General features: G+C 45.9%; 1 protein-coding gene across 1 annotated transcript in view; it reads left to right on the top strand.

Annotated features, from left to right (window-relative positions):
• Positions 1–22,480, top strand: part of SFXN5 (sideroflexin 5) — an 809,240-nt gene that overhangs the window by 121,580 nt on the left and 665,180 nt on the right. The window contains exon 3 of the mRNA XM_069205595.1: positions 19,559–19,636. Coding sequence (XP_069061696.1) covers positions 19,559–19,636 — 78 coding nt within the window. The remainder of the gene's footprint in view (positions 1–19,558; positions 19,637–22,480) is intronic.

The raw sequence follows: 22,480 nt of genomic DNA, 5'->3' as shown, positions 1-22,480 counted from the left end.
TCTTCCCTGCGCCTGTTGCGTCCCTTAACATACGAGAATGCCCTGCCCCGGAGAAATGTTGTAAATGCCTAACCCTTCTTAATTTCAAAACATTTAGTAATAGCTTGTGATATCCTCCGCAAACTCGCCATCGAGGGACCAACAGGTGTTCAACCACCCCAAGCCACGCTTGTACCTCCTATCTACCCACCCGACCACCAACAGCCCTGGGGAATGGTCCCAAAGACCTCTAGGAAGGATTCGGGTCTGCATAATAGGCAGGAGGAGGTGCCGGGGGAGGGGATTAGAAGGAGTATTGCCTCTCGCTACTGCGCAGTAATTGCCAGACACCCACCAAGCCCATTGCATCAGCCCCAGCCTGAAGGCACGTGGAGCGGGCTATTTTGGGACTGGTAGTCGTATCTACTCCTGGGTCCATTACCGCATTGAAGTCTCCTCCAAGCAACATGAACCCGGGCGTGGCATCAGGTGAATCCAGGGCCACCGCCTCCAGCATTGCGCCGATCAACTGAGGAGGTGCAGAGACACTTCCTAACCTCCTGAATAATCCCTCCAGACTCCCACATATAATCACAAAACTCCCCAAAGGGCCCACGCGCACCTCGTCCAATAAACACAAATATTAAATCAAAATCTCAGAATCCTAAAAGCAGGCAAAGCCAACTACACCTCAGAGCTGATTGTTCTTTCTCTGTCCACTCAGCGCCTTCAGACCCTCATGGGTGATTAGCCGCCCTTTGTAAACCCTAATTGTTTGATTGAACGAACGCTTGAGCGTCATCATGGATGCTGAGACTTGCCTCCAGCGCTCACTCTTCAAAGTCAGATTTAACTGTGGTTCCATCACGCCACGGCCCAATCTCTGCAAGTTTAACGACTCCTTCAAAAAGCCTCTTTTACTTGACCCATCCTGTGGTTGAGCTGTTTTCTTGTGTTCCAGGGACCTGTTCAATTAGAACTTGCTTTGTCTACTGTTCTCCACATTGAGACCACTCTTAGTGGACCAGCCCCAGGAGAAGCCATGCATGGGGACAGCATAGAGAGATGAAACCAGAAAGCAGTGCCTGGGCTTGCCAAGCACCCACTCTGGCACATATCATAACATGCATGCACATAGCTGGCCCCTTGCACAGATTCTCTTTACTAGTTTCCACCATGTATGACCTCCTCAGTTTGAATTTTGAAGAGTTTAATAGAAAGTAAGAGTGCCATTTCCCTAACAGCATCTGTGTTTTGTGGTAAAAGGTGGCATTGGGCGGGAAGCGGGGACCCCAACAAGATCACTCAACATAATGTTAGCCGGGATGTAGCCCAGTAATTTAAAGGAGGGGGCTTGAGGGGCCGTGGGAGGAAGAACTGGGCCAAGATGGCCCTGCTTTACACACTTCATTTAAATACCACCCATGGGTAGGTGTGTCTGTAAACCCCTCCAACAAGAAAATGCACCTCAGGCTGCACCCACCACGGTTATCCGCAAACACTGTGATGGCTCAATTCTGCTACTAAGCGGCCTGCTTGAGGATAGGATCAAAGCAACTATGACATTCCCTGATCTGGGAAGAGCTGGACACTTCCCTGAAGTCCTAGGTGACTGGTCTGCCCCTTCCTGACTCGTCTTCCTGTCTTGCAGATATTTGTCTGGTGGCAAACAGCGCATTATGATGAGATTCGTGGCAGGCTCTTGGGAACAGTCGCAGAACAGGAGGTCGCTTTGGCCTGCAAGCAGCGCCTAGACAGTCTTACACCTATGAGCTACACAAATGTCCACACTTCTCATTCACAGAGTCCCCATGCATACTCAAAGCAGAACCCTAATCGTCGCAGAGACAGCTCCTTCTGAAGACCTCATCGTTGAAAACCCCAAGCTGGGGCTGGCTGGGTAATACGAAATCACTGTCCGCGTCTCACCAATGGTCTCACCAACTTCTCGAAATGTAGCAGATTAGAGGTTAAAAAGGTGACAGTACTCCATAGCAGTGGATTAATTCAGAAAGTCTATAGTGATTTGGTTGCATATTGACTTCCTAAGAGTTTGTTCAACAAAGTTCAAGGTAGAGTTTTTCTTCTGGTCACTTGGGCATGACGGTCAGGGCCCGGTTGAGTTTTCAGAGGCCTAGTGCGTGTTTGGTAGTCCCATGTGTCCACCCTTATCTAATGCCGTGTGTCAGGCAAGTTGGTCCCCGGAGTCCCTGATCTTATGGGCTTTGACTAGCAGATGCTTGCATAAGGGCCCCTACCTCGTGGCTTTACAGGGGGCTGTCTGAACCCAACTATGCCCATGCCTCGCCCAAACCCGGTGATCATTACCAACGATGCCAACTAGACAGGGTGGAGAGCGCGGGCCCAGTGGGTAACAGCAGAGACTGCCCGGTCTTTCCACGGTTGCAAACGATCACCCGTGCTCAATGCTCTTCAGGTGTTCTCATCTCTTATTCATGGTCATGAAGTGATGCTACAAGCAGACAAGCCAAGGGCCAGATCTTAGGTGATCTGTGAGCGTGTACTTTAGGCCTCTGCGTGGAGGCGATGAGCCATACACCACGAAGGCAGCGTACATCCGCGGGGTAGACCTGTTTGTAGTTCACCTCAACAATGTCCTGTTTTTGTTTACTCTCCAGGGACCTGTTGTCTCTGCTTCAGTGGACTTTCCATGCCACCCAGCTTGAACCTCTTGATAGGGATTCTATTTCTTCGGCATTGGTGGTGTTGTTGATGGTGGTATGGTCTGCCCACTGTCTGGGAGAGCGTGGGCCCTGGTGAGTACCAGGTCCTACCTGGCACAAGTAAAAAGCCTTGCGCTGTATGAGGAAAGCACTTTGACCAGGGATAGCTGGTGGGTTCTAAATATTGGTGGGGACAAGGCTGGTCCCTTCTGGGTCCTCTTTTGAGAGCATGAAACCAAAAGTAGTGATGTTGAATGAGTGGGCGTGTCTTGCTGGGATAGCAGTTCGTGCTGGACTGCCCGGTGGGAGGTCACGCCACTAAAGCCTTAATTATGATGCAGTACTTTAAATGGAAATATAGAAGTGCAGATTCTCAAAGCCCCAGAGTACCTGCCTGCTGCTGAGAAGTGCTGGTACTCTCCCACTAAAAGCATTGGAGCAGTGCTGAGAACTGCTGGTACTCACTAAAAGCATTGGAGCAGTGCTGAGAAGTGCAGGTGTTCTCCCACTAAAAGCATTGGAGCAGTGCTGAGAAGTGCCAGTACTCTCCCACTAAAAGCACTGGAGCAGTGCTGAGAAGTGCCAGTACTCTCCCACTAAAAAGCATTGCTGAGAAGTGCAGGTATTCTCCCACTAAAAGCATTGGAGCAGTGCTGAGAAGTGCCAGTACTCTCCCACTAAAAGCATTGTTGAGAAGTGCAGGCAGTCTCCCACTAAAAGCATTGGAGCAGTGCTGAGAAGTGCAGGTACTCTCCCGCTAAAAGCATTGGAGCAGTGCTTCTAGCATTGGAGCAGTGCTGAGAAGTGCAGGTACTCTCCCACTAAAAGCATTGGAGCAGTGCTGAGAAGTGCAGATACTCTCCCACTAAAAGCAATGGCGCAGTGCTGAGAAGTGCTGGTACTCTCCCACTAAAAGCATTGGAGCAGTGCTGAGAAGTGCAGATACTTTCCCACTAAAAGCAATGGAGCAGTGCTGAGAAGTGCTGGTACTCTCCCACTAAAAGCATTGGCATTGGAGCAGTGCTGAGAAGTGCTGGTACTCTCCCACTAAAAGCATTGGCATTGGAGCAGTGCTGAGAAGTGCTAGCACTCACTAAAAGCATTGGAGCAGTATTGAAAGTGCTGGTACTCTCCCATACTCTCCCACTAAAAGCATTGGAGCAGTGCTGAGAATTGCAGGTACTCCTTCATTAAAAGCATTGGAGCAGTGCTGAGAAGTGCAGATACTCTCCCACTAAAAGCATTGAAGCAGTGCTGAGAAGTGCCAGTACTCTCCCACTAAAAGCATTGTTTAGAAGTGCAGGTATTCTCCCACTAAAAGCATTGGAGCATTGTTGAGAAGTGCAGGTATTCTCCCACTAAAAGCATTGGAGCAGTGCTGAGAAGTGCGGATACTCTCCCACTAAAAGCATTGTAGCAGTGCTGAGAAGTGCAGGTACTCTCCCACTAAAAGCATTGGCATTGGAGCAGTGCTGAGAAGTGCTGGTACTCTCCCATACTCCCCCACTAAAAGCATTGGAGCAGTGCTGAGAAGAGCAGGTACTCCCTATTTCAAATTAAAGAAATGCAGGTACTCAGTACCAGACAGTGCCTGCACATTTAAAGTACTGCTTACGAGGTTCCCCTTAATGGGTCTGGTAATCCCACCCACCCACCTCCCCACACACAATTACAGAAATAGTTTCGGCTGGGAGTCCTCGGGCTGCAATTATGACATCATTGGGGGTTCCATTGAAGTCAGAAGGTTAAGACCCCTTGTCCTAGAGCCTCTGCGTGGCCACTACTCGCACGTTTCGATCTCATTACATACTGAATGGATGTAATCAGGGTCCGATCCTGGTTGGTTTCATGACTCCGGATTCTGCATCTTCTCACGGAGCTTGTATGACCTGTTTGTCTGCGGTTTTCCATGTTCCTGCCTAGTGTGCCCTCGCTTGTTCAGGCTTTGATGAAGGAAAGGGACGGGGTGTTGGTGCCTCTATTACACACCTGTAATGAGGATTACCAGTGAGTGATCTGAAGGGCTGGGTCTCAAGCCTGCGCTTCCCTTTTACAAATCATTGATTTCAGGTGTGATAGCCCAGCTCGCCAAGTTGAAAGTAACAAGGACTGCAGCTACCAGGATGCCCTGGAGGTGTTAAACCGCCACCACTGGAGCAAGATCCAGTGATGCCATCCAGCGCCTGGATGTCCTCACGGGTGACAAGAAGCGCTCTACAAATCCACGGATTGGTTGATTTGATAATTTAACTGCATTTTCAGGCCCAATGGCCCACACTTTTGACTATACACATGCCACAATCTGGACATAGCCTTTTCTGGCACAGATGACAAAATTTCAGCCTCTAAGTTGCTTTTATGTGTACAAAATGTTGTGAAGTCCGCAGCCTCTGAACCTCACTATGACTGACATTTCTCCTAAGTCACTCATCATATCTCAGTGCACTTTATCGTCGATCATTCCCGAGCCTCGCCCGTTTCCAGTGTCTGGTGCTTCCTTGAACCGGGGAGCGGAGTTGTTGGCTGTTGGTGTTTTGCACGCAAATGTTTTTTCTTTTTGTTTGTTAATGAATAAAACAGGATCTTTTGGGGCCAGCGTTGTTATAGTAACCGGCCGGACTTCCAGGGGTCGACAAAAGCCGCAGAACAGGCCCCCATTCTTCTGCAGCGCCCGGACTCCTTTCCTGGCACGGACGTGCCCTCCGTGCCAATGCTGGCCACTTGTGGCGACCACGGGGGTCTCCTGTGTACCCAGATAACAGACCCCCTGCGCAGCGGCCCATGCGTGCCCTGAATGCAGGAGAGGTTCAGGCACTCATCCTATGCTCGGATTAAGGGGCGAGGAGGCTTTGCTCCCGAGTTATGTTATTCACAATTTTATAGCGCACAGCCTCCTAGTTTGGCTTCGCGGCACTCGGTGTCCGCGAGGTCAGTTGTGTGAACGTGTCAGCTTCTGTCAGTTCTGGGTTAGTATTCTTGGGGACAGATGTTTTTTTCCTTTTTTTTCTATAGCGCCAACTCTCCATCTTCTAGGAAGGCATTCATGCCCACTGCCTGGCAAACCCACTCGAGTGTAAGGTGCCAAGTACTGCTGGGTGTTTTAAGAGCCAATCAATATCATGTTTGTGTTGTTTTGAATATTTGTTATTTCTGTCTTTGTTTACCCTTTGCAAGCAGGGCGTCAGCTCGATGCATATAACTTCAAGTGATACTGTGTCTGAATGAAGCACGGAAGTCGCCGAAGTCTCGGCTCCTCCACGCAGGCCCTTAGCGAACTATCACTGTCAGTGCTTAATTTGTGAAAGATTATGAGCCGGGGCCCAAACCAGCGCTCTTGCACGTCGACGTCCCCAATGCCAAGGCTGCCTGATCTTGATTCCATCTCATGACTGTTTAATCCGCCACTAGGTGCCCTCGGCCCCCTTATCTCACGCTTGCCAGTTATCTTTCAACGTTTTGTCTTGTTTTTTCCTGTTTTGCCCTTTCTCTTCCATTTGTCGTTTTCTGTCTCTCGTTTTTGGTTCAATTCTGATGAGGAAAATTAAGTGCCGGTCCCCAAAAATGAGTACTGGTGGGCCCCACCTGAAAACACCGGCTCGAATTAAGCACTGCTCATTGTGACTTTTCCGACAGCTCCTCTGTACCCCTGTAGCCTCTGTACTTTTCCTATCCTCAGTCCTATGTCAGAATATAGCAACCAGACTCTAACAAATTACCAGTTTTGTATAATCGTCTGCAAAATGGATGGATGGATGGACAGACGGCGGACAGAGGTCCAGATGATTGGAAAGATGGATTGGACGAGTGGGTTCAAAGGTTGGGAATTGACTCGGTATCCATGGGTGAACAGTGCAGTCAATAGTAAAGTCATGATCATCCCCAAAAAAGGAGCATCTCACAGAAAACAATGAGCCATGCAGGCCACATCTGAGAAACGAATCAGGAGGTTGGGTGTTCCACTGCCCTCTCCCTACAGCATCAGCATGCCTCTTGTCCATCGTGGCTCCACTGGACAGAGGTCTTGAGTAAATACAATGAAGACAGGATCAACTGTACACTACAGCGGATGGAGGCGCAGAATTCCTGGCCTTATTGCATAGATAAGAGCACACTCTCTCACTCTGCCACCCATCACCAGCCGAGATGTTCTGTGCAAGCCCAAGAGCGGATCATGCATGTGTCTCACCACAGTGTTTTAGGACCACTGCAGACATGTGATTACCTCTCTGTGGAGACCCGTCATGATCTGTGGCCGATGCCTACCACGCATTAGGCGTGACACCGTTCTGGGATCCCACATCAGTCTTGAGACAGAAGCATAGACCCCCTGCCCAGGAGGGAGCAGCTTTACTCTTCAGGATGGCACCAAGCAGGAGAACAAGACTGGTACCGAGATGTACAGCATGCATATGGGGTCAGAGGCAGCAGTAGTCAGGTGTGTGCCAACCAACTATGGACACATGGCTGCAGGAAATAAACCTCTGTGGCAAGTCATCGGCACAGTTAATGAAGCACCTCTGACCATGCACGGTGGAAGGGAATGGACCAGACCGTTCCTAAACTAGCAATGAAGCACTTTAGATAAGGCATGGCCCAGAAAATTAGGTACCTGTGACCATACATGGTGATAGGGAATGGACCTCACCAGTCCCGAGCGAGGAAATGAAGCACATCAACCGGACATGGCCCAGAAAATGAAGTACCTCTGACCATACATGGTGACGGGGTATAGACCTGCTTATCTCTGAACTAGGAAATAAAGCAGACCGGCCAGTGATTGGCATCTGACCATTCTTGGTGATGGGGAATAGACATGGCCATCCCTGAGCTAGGAAATGAAGCACATCGACCGGACATGGCCCAGAAAATGAAGTACTTCATACATTGTGACGGGGAATAGACCTGCCCATCCCTGTACTAGGAAATAAAGCACACCGCCACCGCTTCGCCCTAAAAAAGGAATCACCTCTGAACATACTGGGTGATTGCAAATAGACATGGCCACCCTTGAACTAGGAAATGAAGCACATCCGACAGGGCATGGCCCAAAAAATTAAGCACCTCTGACCATACATGGTGCCAGGTTATGGACTTGACCACAAGCATTTGGCAATAATGCCTGTGACAGACCACACTGTTTTTTCAGTGATTTCTATACCTATGGGTGCTAACCTCCAGGGGTTCAATTACCTGCCAAAAACTGAACATCTTTGATGCATTTAAGTTCACTATAAAAACCAGGGTGAGCACAGCCTATTGAATAATAGTTCTTGTATCCCTTATCATATAATTTATGTATTTTACTTTACGTGGTGGTCACACAGACTTTTCATATTCAGTCCATCTGAATCTACAAAAGGCCACCCAATACACAAGCATTTTCAGTACTTTATTTTTCCATCTTCTCTACACGAATGTTCCATAAGAGATGTCAGCCCAGCAAACACGTTTCGTCCCCAACATGGGACTTCATCAGGACTGCAAAAACATATACAAAATATATTTACAGTAACATTTCTATAGCAAGCCACAAAGCCAACTAAATTTATTTTATATACAAATATCGAGTCATACACATTACATAATGCCTAGAATGGTAAAAATGTTCCAAACCACCTGTAAAGTGACAAAATCTATACATGAAAAATCCTGCAGTTCGAATACATTAACCAAAATTTCTTCATGTTAATTATATATTTGTATGATGCAATCATTTACATCTCTTCTTTTCTAATGTACAAATTCTTTAATCTTGCATCACAAATCAAACAGGCATTATAAACATTAATTTAATCATATGCTTACAAAACAGTAGTTTTCCTTTCTAGCAGTGATCCACAATATTTGACATGGATATTTAGGAATGACTGACTCTTTTCCTAATCTGAAGGTAGGCAGTGAAAATACCTTCTGGCGTGTTTTAGAGCTTGGCGAATGGGTTACTCCATCACAATGTGATGCACATCCCATCTGCCTTATTACAGGTGCCATGGAATATAATGCACTGGTTATAATGCTGCAGGGCATCCTTCACATTGTGACAGCGTAACCCATTCCATGGGCCCTGGTGCAGAAAAATAAAATGGCCCCTTAGACTGCTGCGGAGGTGGTAATATGTAGAAAATAGTAGGGTTCAGTGGGCCCCTTAGGGCTCTGGGCCCCATGCCACTGCACCTGCTGCAGCAGAGGTAGCTACGCCTCCTGCGTAACTTGTCCACCAGGAAGCAGTGGGCTGTGATGTAAAGTCCTATGGTGGGGATGCGTTGCTCGGCGGCGGTTCCAATGTGGCTGTGAGGAGATGCATGGTGCATAGTTGGTTCTGCTCTTAGGACCACAGCTGATCTGTCAGAACACCTCCTTCAGGTTTCCATCCAGGTGTCTAGGACTGGCATGGCACCTTTTAGGGGGCAAGACTCACAGCAGATAGTCGAGGTGCTGGACGCAAGGTGGTTGGAGCCTTTTCTGTCCCTGAGGCTCTGATCAGGAGACCAGACAACTATACCTTCGGCTCACTATCAGGGAGTAATACACAAAGGCCTACTGCCAACTACACCTAGTCATGTGACCCATGATACAGGCTGCAGACACCAAATTGTTAGGACAAGAAAATGCCAAGTTTCTAAAAGTGGCATTTTCAGAATTATGTTTTAAAATCAGATTTGATCATTAAAGAGGGTTTTAAATTCCAATTCTTTAGACACCAAACTTGACTTTCCTACTTGCTCCCAATTGAAGTTAGCACTTATTAAATGTAATTAGGTAACCCAATGTTATTCTATGTTAAAGATAGGCCTTGCAGTAGTGGGAAACGAATCTAAGAGTTTTTCACAACCAGGACATGTAAAATTTAAAAGTACATGTGCAACCTTTTAAATGCAGAGCACCTTGCCCTCTGGGCCGCTTAGACCCTACCTTTGGGGTGACTTATATGTATTAAAAAGGAGGGTGTAGGCCTGGCGAAAGGTTTATTTTGGCAAGCCGAAATGGCAATTTAGAACTGCACACGCAAGCTGCAGTGGCAGACCCGAGACATGTCTGTTTAATTAACAGGCCCTGGGTACATGTCGTCCACTTTACAATTATTAGGGACATACAAGTAAATTAATTGTGGCAATTAGGTATAAACCAGTTTCACTATGTTTAGAGGAGAGATTACAAGCCCTTTAGCACTGGTTAGCAGTGGTAACATGTGCAGAGTCCCAATGCCAAAAAAGCGAGATCTGTAAAAATAGAGGAGTAAGGCAAAAAGTTTTGGGGAAGTCTCCTGTGAGGCTGACAGGTTTAACAACCACATAAGCAGGAATGTGAGTTATACTATCTATTTGGCGTCAGTAGAACGCATGCATGATATTTGTGAACACCGGCGATGATCTACTTGAGTCCTCCTTGTTTCTTTGTACAATAGCTAATAAACCAAGAGTAACGTCTAGGACACATTGGAAGTTTAATTGAATTTGCCCACGGAGAGGAGTATCAAGGCAGCACTGACCAACAGGTAGGCTCTAACTGACTGTAAGCTTTCAACTGCACCTGAACAATCCTGAGAGTGTCAGAAAGTGCAGGTGGTCATGGCTGGCTGGATACGCTCACAGATAATGCCAACACGAGGACACTAAACAGCAGGGGCGGCCCCTCCACTGTGGCGGAGGAGCGTCTCCCCACTTCTAATAAGGCAGCAGAAAAAAAAACAATAATACATTATTATCATTTTATTTTTACACTGTATAGGACGGTCTGGACGGGACAGCATCCTCCGTGTCAGGAGGGAGGCAGAATAGTGGTGTACTCTAAGTGCGCATGTCAGTTTGTCCGGCCATCTGAGGCCGGCCAAACTGACATGCGCACTTAGAACTCTCCACCGTTTTCATTTTTGTCAGCTTGGTTAAGGGGTCTACATTGGAGGAGAAACTAGGCAACAAATGTGAGTTAAACTCAGAGTCCAGTAAAAGTCCTTTGGAGCTGGAGCATCCTCAATTGCCTTCACCAATCCTAGCCTGGGACTTGTGTCCTCTGTACTAATGATATACCCTACATATTTTAATTGTCTTTGACCTAAAACACATCTGTCACCCCTCATCTACAAACCACTAGCAAACAATGGATGTAGGACATCACACACCCTATCATTATGCTCCTGCCGGTACTTGCCAAGGACCAGAATATCATCCTGGAAAGTCACCTCACCTTTCACACCTTCCAGAAGGAGTCCCGTTACTCAGTAAACGACAGCTGCTGCTTATGCTAACCTTAATGGCTTTGTACTGTATTGAAAGTCACCAAACTAGTGACAAACACAGTGAGACGGCATCCTTCAGGAACCGGGCAATCTGGTGATAAGGAGCGCACATACAATCTCCTCCAATCTGCCACGGACCATCAGTCTTGAGAAGTGGATAGGCATCAACCAATATTGCCTAGTTTAGGGCCTGCAACTCGACACAAACTGCCAGTTTATCTTTTTGTCAGAGGTCCGTTACCTTATAAAGGTACTCTGCCCTCGGCATTGTTCTTCTGTAAGGTCACTGAACTCCTCTGTGACTTCAGTATCCTTATATTTAATGTCAGGGGGTACTTTATTCCATATAATATGTAAGTGGCGGTTCCCAAATTGGCTATTAGGGGAACACATGCTAAGTGAAGACTCTCGGACATGATTGCAAACGGTCAGTCCAAGCATTTGGAGAAGCCTCTTGCAGAAGCACCCTGGCAGGGGTGTATCCGGGAGGGGGCCTTGGGAATCCTGTCTGCCATGCAGTTCTGCAGGCAGCCAGTATCTGTATAGAGTGTATGCACAGAGACAGTGCAACTGTGTAGTACAAACAGCAGCCCATGCTGAAACTGTGTTCCTTACTCACTGGTGCACAGCACTTGTTTATTCAAGAGTGCCTTTACTCGGGCAGATTGCTAGCTGCTTGTAAGGAAATTAAAAACATCCATTCCAGGCTGTGCTTCTGTAGTGCATTGACACTACAGGGTAGGTTAAACAAGACCCATATAAAGAAAGTGCATTGTGGGACAGTGTAACTTTCGCTGAGAGAGTTGTGCATATGAAATGTTTATTTTCACACACCGGGGAGGGTTCACTGGTAGATGTTTGTGTCAAGGGTGGGCCTGCAAGGGTAAGCTTTTCAGGTGTGCTAATGAATGGTCTAAGAGCAGTACGATCATTGTGAAAGTGTTTTTCTTCTACCAGCACTGAAAGAAAGATGACATACAGTGTTTAACTTTTGTATTTGTTTTGGTAAGCTAAATTTCCTACAAACTATTTCAGTGCTGTGAATTATAGGAAATAAGTCCCAGTAAGACCTCTTTTCTGTGAGATATGAGTTTTGAAACAACTGGCAAAAATTCAATAGATAACCACACTGGGATGTCAGTCAGCCCTCTTCATCCCTTGATCTGTTCAGTTGTTATTCTCATTTTGCTTCTGCCCCCTGCAACATGGGGGATGTGTCTGCACAATACATGCATGGGCTGTCTTGCTCTCTGAGTGATAGCATTTTGTCATGATGTAAAAACGTGTAAAAGTTGTAAAAGGCTAAAATGTTGCATTCATCAATGTACCTAAAAGTGGCAAGCATAGAAAATGACATTTCATTATTTAATGATTCATGAGTGACAGCATTTTGCCTGATTACATCTGCACAAACATCTGAAATGTAGCCATGGCTTCTGGGCCACTCCTGCATGTTTATATATGCTTTATATTTTCGCCACTTGTTTTTTCATGTTGCACATGTTTGCAAAATAAAAATATATAAATCATATAAATCTCGAGCTTGTAAAGGCAGAAAGGCAGTTGTATTGGCTTTGCCCGTGCTTGTTGTATATAGATTTTTTTATTAAATTTGCTTGTAGAGCGCAACATTCGTCCCGGAAGAGATATAACGGCGCTACAGCGTCCACTACATTGCAACCTGCCTCATAGTTATAGGGGAATAACCAGCCCTTCATCTCTTCCGGAACCAAGCATGGTCCGAGGTCTGTCGAAGATCAGCAGGCAATGAATTCCAGTGCACGGCAGCCAAATGGGCGAAAGAGTGGCCGCCCACTCTGGTTTGTCTAATGCGTTAACGTTGACCAATGCTAAGTTAGCCGAGCGAATAGCTTGTAAACGCTTATAAAAAAGTCACTCAGCTACGTAGAATAGCTGGTTTGATAGACTATAAAGTTTTGTGACCATGACATAACAGCTTAAATTAACTCTCTTGTGTGTAGGCAGCCAATGAAGTGAGTTTAGGCAGAGAGATGAGCAGTTTCGGCACTGTTATAAATTAGTCTGGCAGCTGCATTTTTAATGAACTACAGACGGTTAAATATAAATTCAACCATTCCCAAATATAGAGCATTACCTTCATCCGGCCTGTTCATAATCAGGGCTTGGATTACTGTGTTTCGCCATTCCACTGGAATCCAGCAAAAGATCTTATGCAAAAGTCTAAGGAGACCAAAGCTTTTGCCGCAGGTGGCATTTACCTGGTCCTGCATGGAAAGGGGATCATCTATTAGAAATCCAAGGTTCTCTGCTACTCTACTTGGTTCTTGTACAGTGCCCAGGAACATCGGCCACCACACCATCCATACATTGCGAGCGCTACCAAAGAGTAAGATCTAGGTCTTTCTGCATTAAGCTTTAAACAGTGCACCTCCATCCAGGTAGGTACTTCTGACAAACATCCAATGAGGTTCTCTCGTGTCTCCCTACGTCTCTCCCCTATGGAAATAATAAGCTGAGTATTGTTAGCATAGGAACAGATCTTGAAGTCCCAAGCTTTAATGATACCAGCCAAGGAGGAGACATATACATTAAATAGAGTAGGACTATGAGAGGAACCCTGCTGGACCCCACATTTAGAGGTATAGGGAGTGGATCTAATAGTGGCCATTTGGACTGACTGAGTTATTTTTTTCCAAAACTATCCTACCCATTCCACGGCCTTTGCGTACAGCCCCGTCTCATGTAATCTTTTTATCAGCAGGCTGTGATAAACAGTATTGAAGGCTGCAGACAGATCCGACCGGATCAGAACCGCAGCCTACCCCTGGTTAACGTCAGATCTCATGCTCTCTAATACAGCTAGCAAGGTGGACCCTGTACTGTTTCTAGCTCTAAAACCTGTTTGCATCCCGTCCGGTAAGTTGTTACTTTCCAAGGAGTAGTTTAATTGGTTATCAACAAGCCTTTCAAGTAGTTTTGACATGTAAGGCAACCAGGAGCCGGTGTAGTTCCATGAGGTGTGGTGTGATTTGAGTTCTGGGTGAGAGGTTGAGGATGAGTCTGGATGGAGAGTTCTGGATGCTTTGTAGTCTTCTAGCGAGTTGCTTGGTGATCCCAGCGATGAGGGTGTTCGCATAGTCCAACTTGCTGTTGACGAGGGCGAGTGGCAGTTTTTATAGTGTTGCTTCAAAGCCATTTGAAGATCTTCCTCAGCATCCTCAGGGTGTAGAAGCAGGATGCAGGGACGGCGTTGACTTGTGCAGTCTTTTACTGTTTGTGGTTGATGAATATTCTGAGGTTCCTACATGAGTTCTGGGTGTAGGTCCCAGTTCGCCGACCACCAGTTGGAGTCCCATGGTGAGATGTTCTTGCTGAAGACCACTACTTCAGTCTTGTCGTTGTTGAGCTTGTGACAGTTGACTTTCATCCACTTAACAACTTTTGCCATGCAGACGGTGCACTTGTCTATTGCTATTCGGTTTTGAAGACACATACTTCGAAGTGCAAGCAATGCACTTAGCACTAGCCAAGGTAGGGCTCCTTATATATTGGAAAAACAGGAAATGTAGATACAGGAAGAGGGTGTGACAACACAGGAAGTAATTCCCCCATCTTGGATTGGGAACTAGGGACAAAATGTAATTTACCACTACCATTTGGGAGTGAGTCTTAGACAAGGGCCACTCCTCCTGTCTGGAAAGTATAGCGGAAGAAGGAGGCCATGTTTTTCTGCTTTGAATACACAGATCCTTGTGGCAGAACCACGCAAAAAAAAAAATGGCCCGTCTCCTACCATCAAGCGTGAGAAGACCATAGCGCAATCTTGCACTTACAAATCTAAGCATTAGAGGATTGGGCAATTGCCCCCTCCATGATCTCCTGGCGCCTCACCCCTAGAAGAACAGCAGCTCAGTGATGAAGCAGCCTGCTGTGCCACACCTTGTCTCAGGTGGGTGCGCGCAACAGCTGTCCAACCCAATAAACGACCATGGTCACCCAGGGACACAACAATACGATGAACGTAACAGCACAAGGTGCACCAGTTCCTACACTATTGACAGCCACAATTAGACAAAATGTAAGTTCCATTCAGACAGTGATAATTGGTTTGCACCCACTCTGGTGTTATATAGGTTTGCAGCACAAGTTGGGATTAGGCATTACTAAATTAGATCAAGGATTTTTTATTTTCAATAAAAACTTTGTCAACACTAAACGGTGTCTCAAACATCTTCTGATGAAGCGCTTCTTCAATACCAGGGGTTGTGAGATTGCTTTCTTATCAAAGGGCCCTCACCGTAAAGTCTGAAATTCCTGCCTTATCCTCAAGGCAAAACTTGTTTCGTTCTTCGATAAGTCCAGCATGCAAGCTCCCGCAAATATTTTAAAGTCTGGGGGTCCTCTGTCCAGGAATAATCCTGGAAAGACATCAGATAGGCCTTTCAGTATAGGACTCACTAAGTATGTCTCATCATGACAACAAAAACAGCCGAAAACACCTCTGTAAAACTCCAACCGCACATGACCATTAATAGTTCATCTATCATTCACCTTCTAATTATCTTTACCATCTGTGCCTGTTAACTTTGGAGGATTGCTCCTCTCCTAACCTTCTGTAATGTTTAGCGAAGGCTGTGTCTGAACAGGGAGAACTGTAGGTAGCAGTAGGTATTCCAGCTAAAGGCCATTATTTACTGTCACCCTAGTGGATCGCTCCTTTCCATGACCAACATTGACTTGAGCCCATGTGTCAGAGTGTAGAGCCACCAACAGCTTCAACAACCCTGGAGATAGGCCCAACCCTGCCACCTTAGGCCATTAGAACTGGTGGTTCACTATTCAAATGCAGATTTACAATGAAAAAACAACATCAATAGCTTTAATTGTGATACAATCAAGAGAATGATAAGTGTTGATTGGCCCTGCCTGTTCTTTTGGGGTTGAGCTGTTATCAGGGGTCTTCCGTTCAACTTCTTTCAACAACAGTTGTGCAAAAATCTTTCCTTTGCTGTGCAGTTTCCTGTTCAAATCACTCCAATAGCACCGTTGGGTTATACTTGAATTGCTCATGGCCCTTGACAATATTAGTACCTAGATATCTAAGCCCTTACAAAACAGTAGTAAGGTGATTACTCGCAAGAGGCCATACTGGCCAGTCCTTTAACGGGATCAAAGTTAATTTGGCCCAGTTTATAGTAAACTTCAAAGGTTATTCAAAAACCTAGAATGTAGGGTGGACCCTGGATATTGTGGGCCTTGGGTCAGCAATAAATAAAAGTACATCATCAGCGTACGAGGATAGTGCAAGGAAATCCTATCCTGTGTACCGTTACCATGACCGTATCCCTGACAAAGAGATCCTGCCTCATCAGCAGGTCAGACCTGGAACTTCTGAGGGAACCCAACATCAGAGGACAAAGGGCGGCCCTGCCTCGTACCCTCGCCAATGCATAGGATCTCAGTCAGTCGGCTGCTGTAGTATCGTCAGAGTGAAGTGGAGCAACAGAGGACAGGAAGGAAGGTCCAAACATGAAGCGCAGCTCATTGCCATCAAACTCCTTCTCATGTCAAGTTACCATACGGCCAAAGATTCTCGTAAAGTGTCAGCCTGACCAAACTGTAAAGGCGATATAGGGTAAGTCAGCTCTAAGTTGCGTAAAACTATATTGGTCGGGTAAATTATGTGAAGGATTGAAGCAGATGCTTGAATATCTGTGACATAGTTGAAAAGGGAGATGGATTTTAAGGTGTCGCACAGCTCCCAGTGGATGCCCCTACATCTCCGTAGACCTTCCCTACTCCCAACTGAAACATGCTGGAGACGCGGCTCACTGAACGGAGACATCATCCATCTGCTCTGGGATTGCCCCACTCTTACGACCTGCTGGTTCTTCGTCTGGACCATAATCAGAAGAACGGTACACCTCGCAGGGCACGGAGAGCACAAACCGCTCTCCTTCATGACTTTGCACGATGTCCAGCCATCACAAAGCAGCAATCCAGATGGTTGGCCACGGCGCTGGCCTCAGTCTGGAGCTGTGCCCTGAGACTTTGGAGATCGTCCGCATGCCCAACATCGCACAAGTGGCTCCAAGAACTCTAGAAGGTGGCTGCATATGTACGGATCATCTCCAGTCTCACTGATCACTTTGAGTGGGTGGCGGGGGGTTGGGGTAGTTTATTTTTTAGGGGTGGGAAAAGGTTTAAGGAAGGGCAGGAGGAGAGGAGGCAGGATTGGGAGAAGATGCGGTGAGGGAAGTGGGGCTGGGGCAGGGTTTGAGGGATAGTTTTTAGCAGTGGGGATGGATTTAGGGCTTAGGGTAGGTGGAGGGGTCGGGGTTGTTTATTTGTTGGGGTGGGGTGAAGGGGGTTGAGGTAGGTTATTTTTTAGGGCTTAGGGTGGGTGGGGGGTGTTGGGGTAGTTTACTTATTATGGGTGGGGGTATCAGGGTAGTTTATTTTTTAGGTGCAAGGGTGAGGGTTGGGGTAGTTTTTTAGGGCTTAGGGTGGGTGGAGGACTCTGTGTAGTTTAGTTATTGGGGTGGGGATAGGTTTTAGGGCTAAGGACTGGTAAGGGGTGTCAGGGTAGTTTAGTTTTTAGGAGGTGGAGTGAGGGGCTGGGCAGTTTTTTTAAGGCTTAGGGTGCATGGGGGGGGTCAGGTAGTTTAGCATAGTTATTAGGGGTGGGGAAAGGTTTTAGGGCTCAGGGAGGGTGGGGTTGTCTGGGTAGTTTACCTATGAGGGGTGTGGGTAGTTTGGGCCTCATGGCAGTTGAGGGGGTTGGCGTCATTTTTTAGGTTAAAGGTTGTATGACAGAACCACGCATGCCGTTGAAGGCATGCTTTTACAACGAAATCTGTTGTAGAGGCATGCGTGGAAAAGACAAGGCCGTGGTTCCGACTGCGTTGTTAAGGCATACGAGGTTCCGGCATGCATGGTTGTCGAATAACTACTTGCAGACGGTACGTGCTGTCTCCCGGAGTACTACGCATACTCACCTTAATAAAGAAAAGAAAAGGGAGATAGGTCGGTCAGAATGGCAAGTGGTAGACATCTTACCTTACTTATGATTGGTTTGCCCCTCACATATGATGTGTCATTTTATCATGCCCTGTATCAGCCAAAAAGTCACTTGTGATCCTCGGCGCTACAACTGGCCAGGAATGAATTTTTTCGAAGTAGCACGATGAACCAGAATATGAACCACAATAAGTTGAGATCTAAAAGTTGGTTCCCTAAGGCACAGAAAGTTTTTTACGAACAAAGGCAATGACGCAGCCATACACGAAGACACCACATTTGTGTCCGGGCTTAGCCTTAGTAAAATGAACACAAAAAAAGAAAGTCAGGAACACCCAATGTTGCTGCAGGATTGACGGCTTTCAGGACACCCATATCGAATATAATCATGCACATTGAATCTGCGGGGCACTAATTTACTTACATGTTTATCCCGATGATCCGTCTCTGGCTTCATCACAAAGTCTTATCAAGAAATGGGGAACGGTTTACGATAGCAAGAAAAAAGAAAACTACTTAAGAGAATGGAGGTGAGATGCACCAGTGAGTGGATGCCGGATCTGTATCTGCATATTGTAGATGTTCTTGGTTGTTCTTGGTTGGAAGGAAGGTCTTGTAGGCAGTCTCATCTTAGATGTTAAGGTCTTGCAGGCAGTCTCATCTTAGATATTAAGGTCTTGCAGGCAGTCTGTCATCTTAGATGTTAAGTTCTTGCAGGCAGTCTCATCTTAGATGTTAAGTTCTTGCAGGCAGTCTCATCTTAGATGTTAAGGTCTTGCAGGCAGTCTGTCATCTTAGATGTTAAGTTCTTGTAGGCAGTCTCATCTTAGAGGTTAAGGTCTTGCAGGCAGTCTGTCATCTTAGATGTTAAGTTCTTGTAGGCAGTCTCATCTTAGATGTTAAGGTCTTGCAGGCAGTCTGTCATCTTAGATGTTAAGTTCTTGCAGGCAGTCTGTCATCTTAGAGGTTAAGTTCTTGCAGGCAGTCTGTCATCTTAGAGGTTAAGTTCTTGCAGGCAGTCTGTCATCTTAGAGGTTAAGTTCTTGCAGGCAGTCTCATCTTAGAGGTTAAGGTCTTGCAGGCAGTCTCATCTTAGAGGTTAAGGTCTTGCAGGCAGTCTCATCTTAGATGTTAAGTTCTTGCAGGCAGTCTCATCTTAGATGTTAAGGTCTTGCAGGCAGTCTGTCATCTTAGATGTTAAGTTCTTGTAGGCAGTCTCATCTTAGATGTTAAGTTCTTGCAGGCAGTCTCATCTTAGATGTTAAGGTCTTGCAGGCAGTCTGTCATCTTAGATGTTAAGTTCTTGTAGGCAGTCTCATCTTAGATGTTAAGGTCTTGCAGGCAGTCTGTCATCTTAGATGTTAAGTTCTTGCAGGCAGTCTCATCTTAGATGTTAAACTTTCCATGAAAATTTAGGCAAGTAAATTTGAGAGCAACTACTGTAGGAAGCATGTTCAAACCTTTTCACACTTTGGCTTAAGACGCTTGAGACATTGGCGCAGAAGTTTAAACTTAAGAATTGTTGTGGCCAACAGTTCTTTAGTTTATGGCTCAAGAAGCCTCCATTTCTACCATTGCTTTCATCTTCAAAGGGGACATATGATTTTGGTTCTTGATGCTCAATAACCCCTCATCTTAATTCTGCTTCTGTTTGCAGAGTCGCCTCAAAGAAGCTGTCCAGTTGCTGGATGATTACAAACATGGAACTTTGCCACCAGGAGTCACAAATGAACAGGTAACCTTTGCAGTCGCAGAAATGCAGAGTCTTGAGGTACCCACTGTTGTGATGCAAAAAATAATTGCCCATTACTTTGTAAAGCTTTCCTTGTAATGATGAATTTACATCCTCTTTACCTAGCATTTTACAGTGCTTAATTTCAAATAAATTTACTAAAATCCTTTAGTTTTTCAATAGGCTCGGAAGGGGAACTTATGAAATATTTTAATGCTTTCGAGTCTGACACAGTACACATATCAGCAAACCATGCATGCTCCCATGAGTAAACTGGATGCCAGGCAAAACACAGACATGTTGGTATCATGTGACACAATGAATATTCCAAACATCCATTCCTTGGCCTGGATATGGGAATTTTCTTTGTCACATGTGATGCAGTCTGTATGGCCCAAATGCCAATTGTCCTTGATAGCTTTCAGTCACGCACAGCTCACTTTAGATACCACCACAGTATCTCACTATGTTTGAGTTCTGGACTTTGACGTGATCTTTCCAAAATCCTGATTCGCTTTATATGCCATTTAGTCATAGATTTGCTGTTGTGTTGTGTTACTGTTGTGTTGTGTTACGTCTGGGATCATTGTCCTTCTGCATGACCCACTTTCCACTAAGTGTTAGATCCTGAACAGATGATCTCATATTTTCTTCTAGAGTTCAGTAGAAAAGAGGAGAATTCATGATGGATGCAATGACTTTGAGGTGTCCAGGTCCTGCCAGAAATCACCACCACAATGCTTAGCCGTTAGACATCACAGCCACAAAACTGCACTTTGGTCTCATCTATCCAGAAACATTGTTGCAGAAGTCTTGTGGTTCATTCAGGTGCTGTTTCAAACTTAGATCATACAGCAGCATTCCTTTAGAGAGCAGGTGTTTTCTCGCGAGAAGACTTCAACAAAAACATCAGTTGTTCAGTCTTTTGTTAATGATAGCATTATGAGCACTGTCTTACTGTCAGAGGCACTGCAGATCATGGGATTGGGGTCTTTGCATTCTGTAGGAGCATCAGGTGGTCTGCTTCAAAGCCCACTCATGCTAGTTTGGCCAAGTTTTGAACTTTCTCCTTCTGTAAAGTCTCTTTCTCAGTGTGGAATGATGGCTGTATAAGCCTTTCCAGGATCTATGAATAGCAAGGACTCTTTTGCTGACACAGTCCCAGATATATTTTGAGCAAAGGATGATGTGTGTTGCCATAACCTGGATGCTCCAGAACAAACTGAGAAGGATTCTGAATGTATACACTGGATGAACCAGTACTCAGGTGCACCTGGTTTGCAGCACCTGATTCCAATTATCTCTTTAATTGAAGTAGAAGCAGTAATGAGGGGGGATAGTTATTTTGTTACTCAAGGCTTCAGAATGAGAAGATGCTTTCTTTTTGCATTACTATAGTTGTTTTTTTAAAGATTGAGGGAAAGCCTGGTGGCATTCACTGTTCGACGCCAAATAATCAATCCAACCAAGACGCAAGGGCTTCTAACCCCGCTGTTACAGCGATTAAAATTTAGGAATAACAATCAGTGATAATCTCACAATTGAAAAAACAGGTAAAACACTGTTTAGAGGGAGCTTTCCTATAGGAATCCCAGCAAATCTCACGCAACATTATACCAGCGAGAGTGCTATTAGGACTCCTCAAATTTGTGACATATTTCCTGTGCTGGTCTGTAGTTATTGGGTTCCTCTGGCCAGTAGTCACAGACCAATGCAGGGAATGTATGTGTGGGAGATACCTTCTAAGCTTTATGACTGCTCGGCTAGGGCATCCACATACTCTCCCGCGGTCTCTTGGCCCAAAAATGTGAATCTTATGCACAAATGTAGGACTTAAGATCCCCCTCCAGCCGTATCAAGGAAGTATGAACAGGGATCACAACTGTTTCAAGGATGCTCTTTTCATTGTAAAGCATCCCTGCAACAATGATTTTGCATCCACCTTCTTAGAGTCAAGAAACTACCCTGATACCTGTGCTTATTTTGTTTTAAATCTTATTTCTCATTTTCATAACATCAATTAGCAAAAGACGTCTACAGAACAATCACACAGAAGTCTAGTAACATGTCAGCAGTCCGGCATATATGGCAAGTAATATTAAAAACATGTACATAGGGCAGGTAGTTGATCTCTGAGGGACATTGGTGGTAGGTTACCCAGTCATTTGTTCGAGGCGGGGATCCAATGGCGTTAATGGCATCTGTGCATTGACGCCAAGTATGTTAGAGCAGGGGGTATACGGCCGGAGCCTAAGGTCACCAAATAATCGCGCAGTAGCTGCCATATATCTGTGGGCCGTGACATGGGTTGTTGCAGTGTAGCATGGACTTTGCTAGTAGTGCCACAGTAGATCATTATTTTCATCCAGTTGGCCTCAGTGGAACAGTGTTTATCGCCCCAGTGTAGTGCAGGCCCTCGTTTCACAAGCGATAGTGAAACGCAGTGAACCTGTGCAATCCTGGTGGGACATCTTTGACATAGGCTAGAAGGACCATTAAGCGGTTAGGTGTAAGGGTGATTCCAATCATGGTGGATATCAGGGAGAGGAGTTTTCTCCAGTACCCCTATATGTGTGGATAAGTCCAAGTCAGGTGTATGAAATTGGCATTGTCTGCCTGGCATTTTGGGCAAAGTTGTGGCCGTGTGGGGTCAATTCTAGCCAGGCTACGAGGTGTGGTGTATGCACAGTGAAGAAATTTATAGTGCAAAAGCTTGTGCCTATGATTAGGGATGATAGGCTTTTTTTGGGTTCAACAATGGCGCCACATCTTATCAGGCAGTAAGGGGCCAGATGTAGGTAGGAAAAAAATAGCGAGTCGGAAATTGCGAGTCGTTGCGACTCGCAA

Source organism: Pleurodeles waltl, chromosome 1_2, assembly GCF_031143425.1.
Source record: "Pleurodeles waltl isolate 20211129_DDA chromosome 1_2, aPleWal1.hap1.20221129, whole genome shotgun sequence".
NCBI lineage: Eukaryota > Metazoa > Chordata > Amphibia > Caudata > Salamandridae > Pleurodeles > Pleurodeles waltl.
The sequence above is the reverse complement of the archived record's forward strand: the minus strand, read 5'-3'. Positions and strand labels throughout refer to the sequence as shown.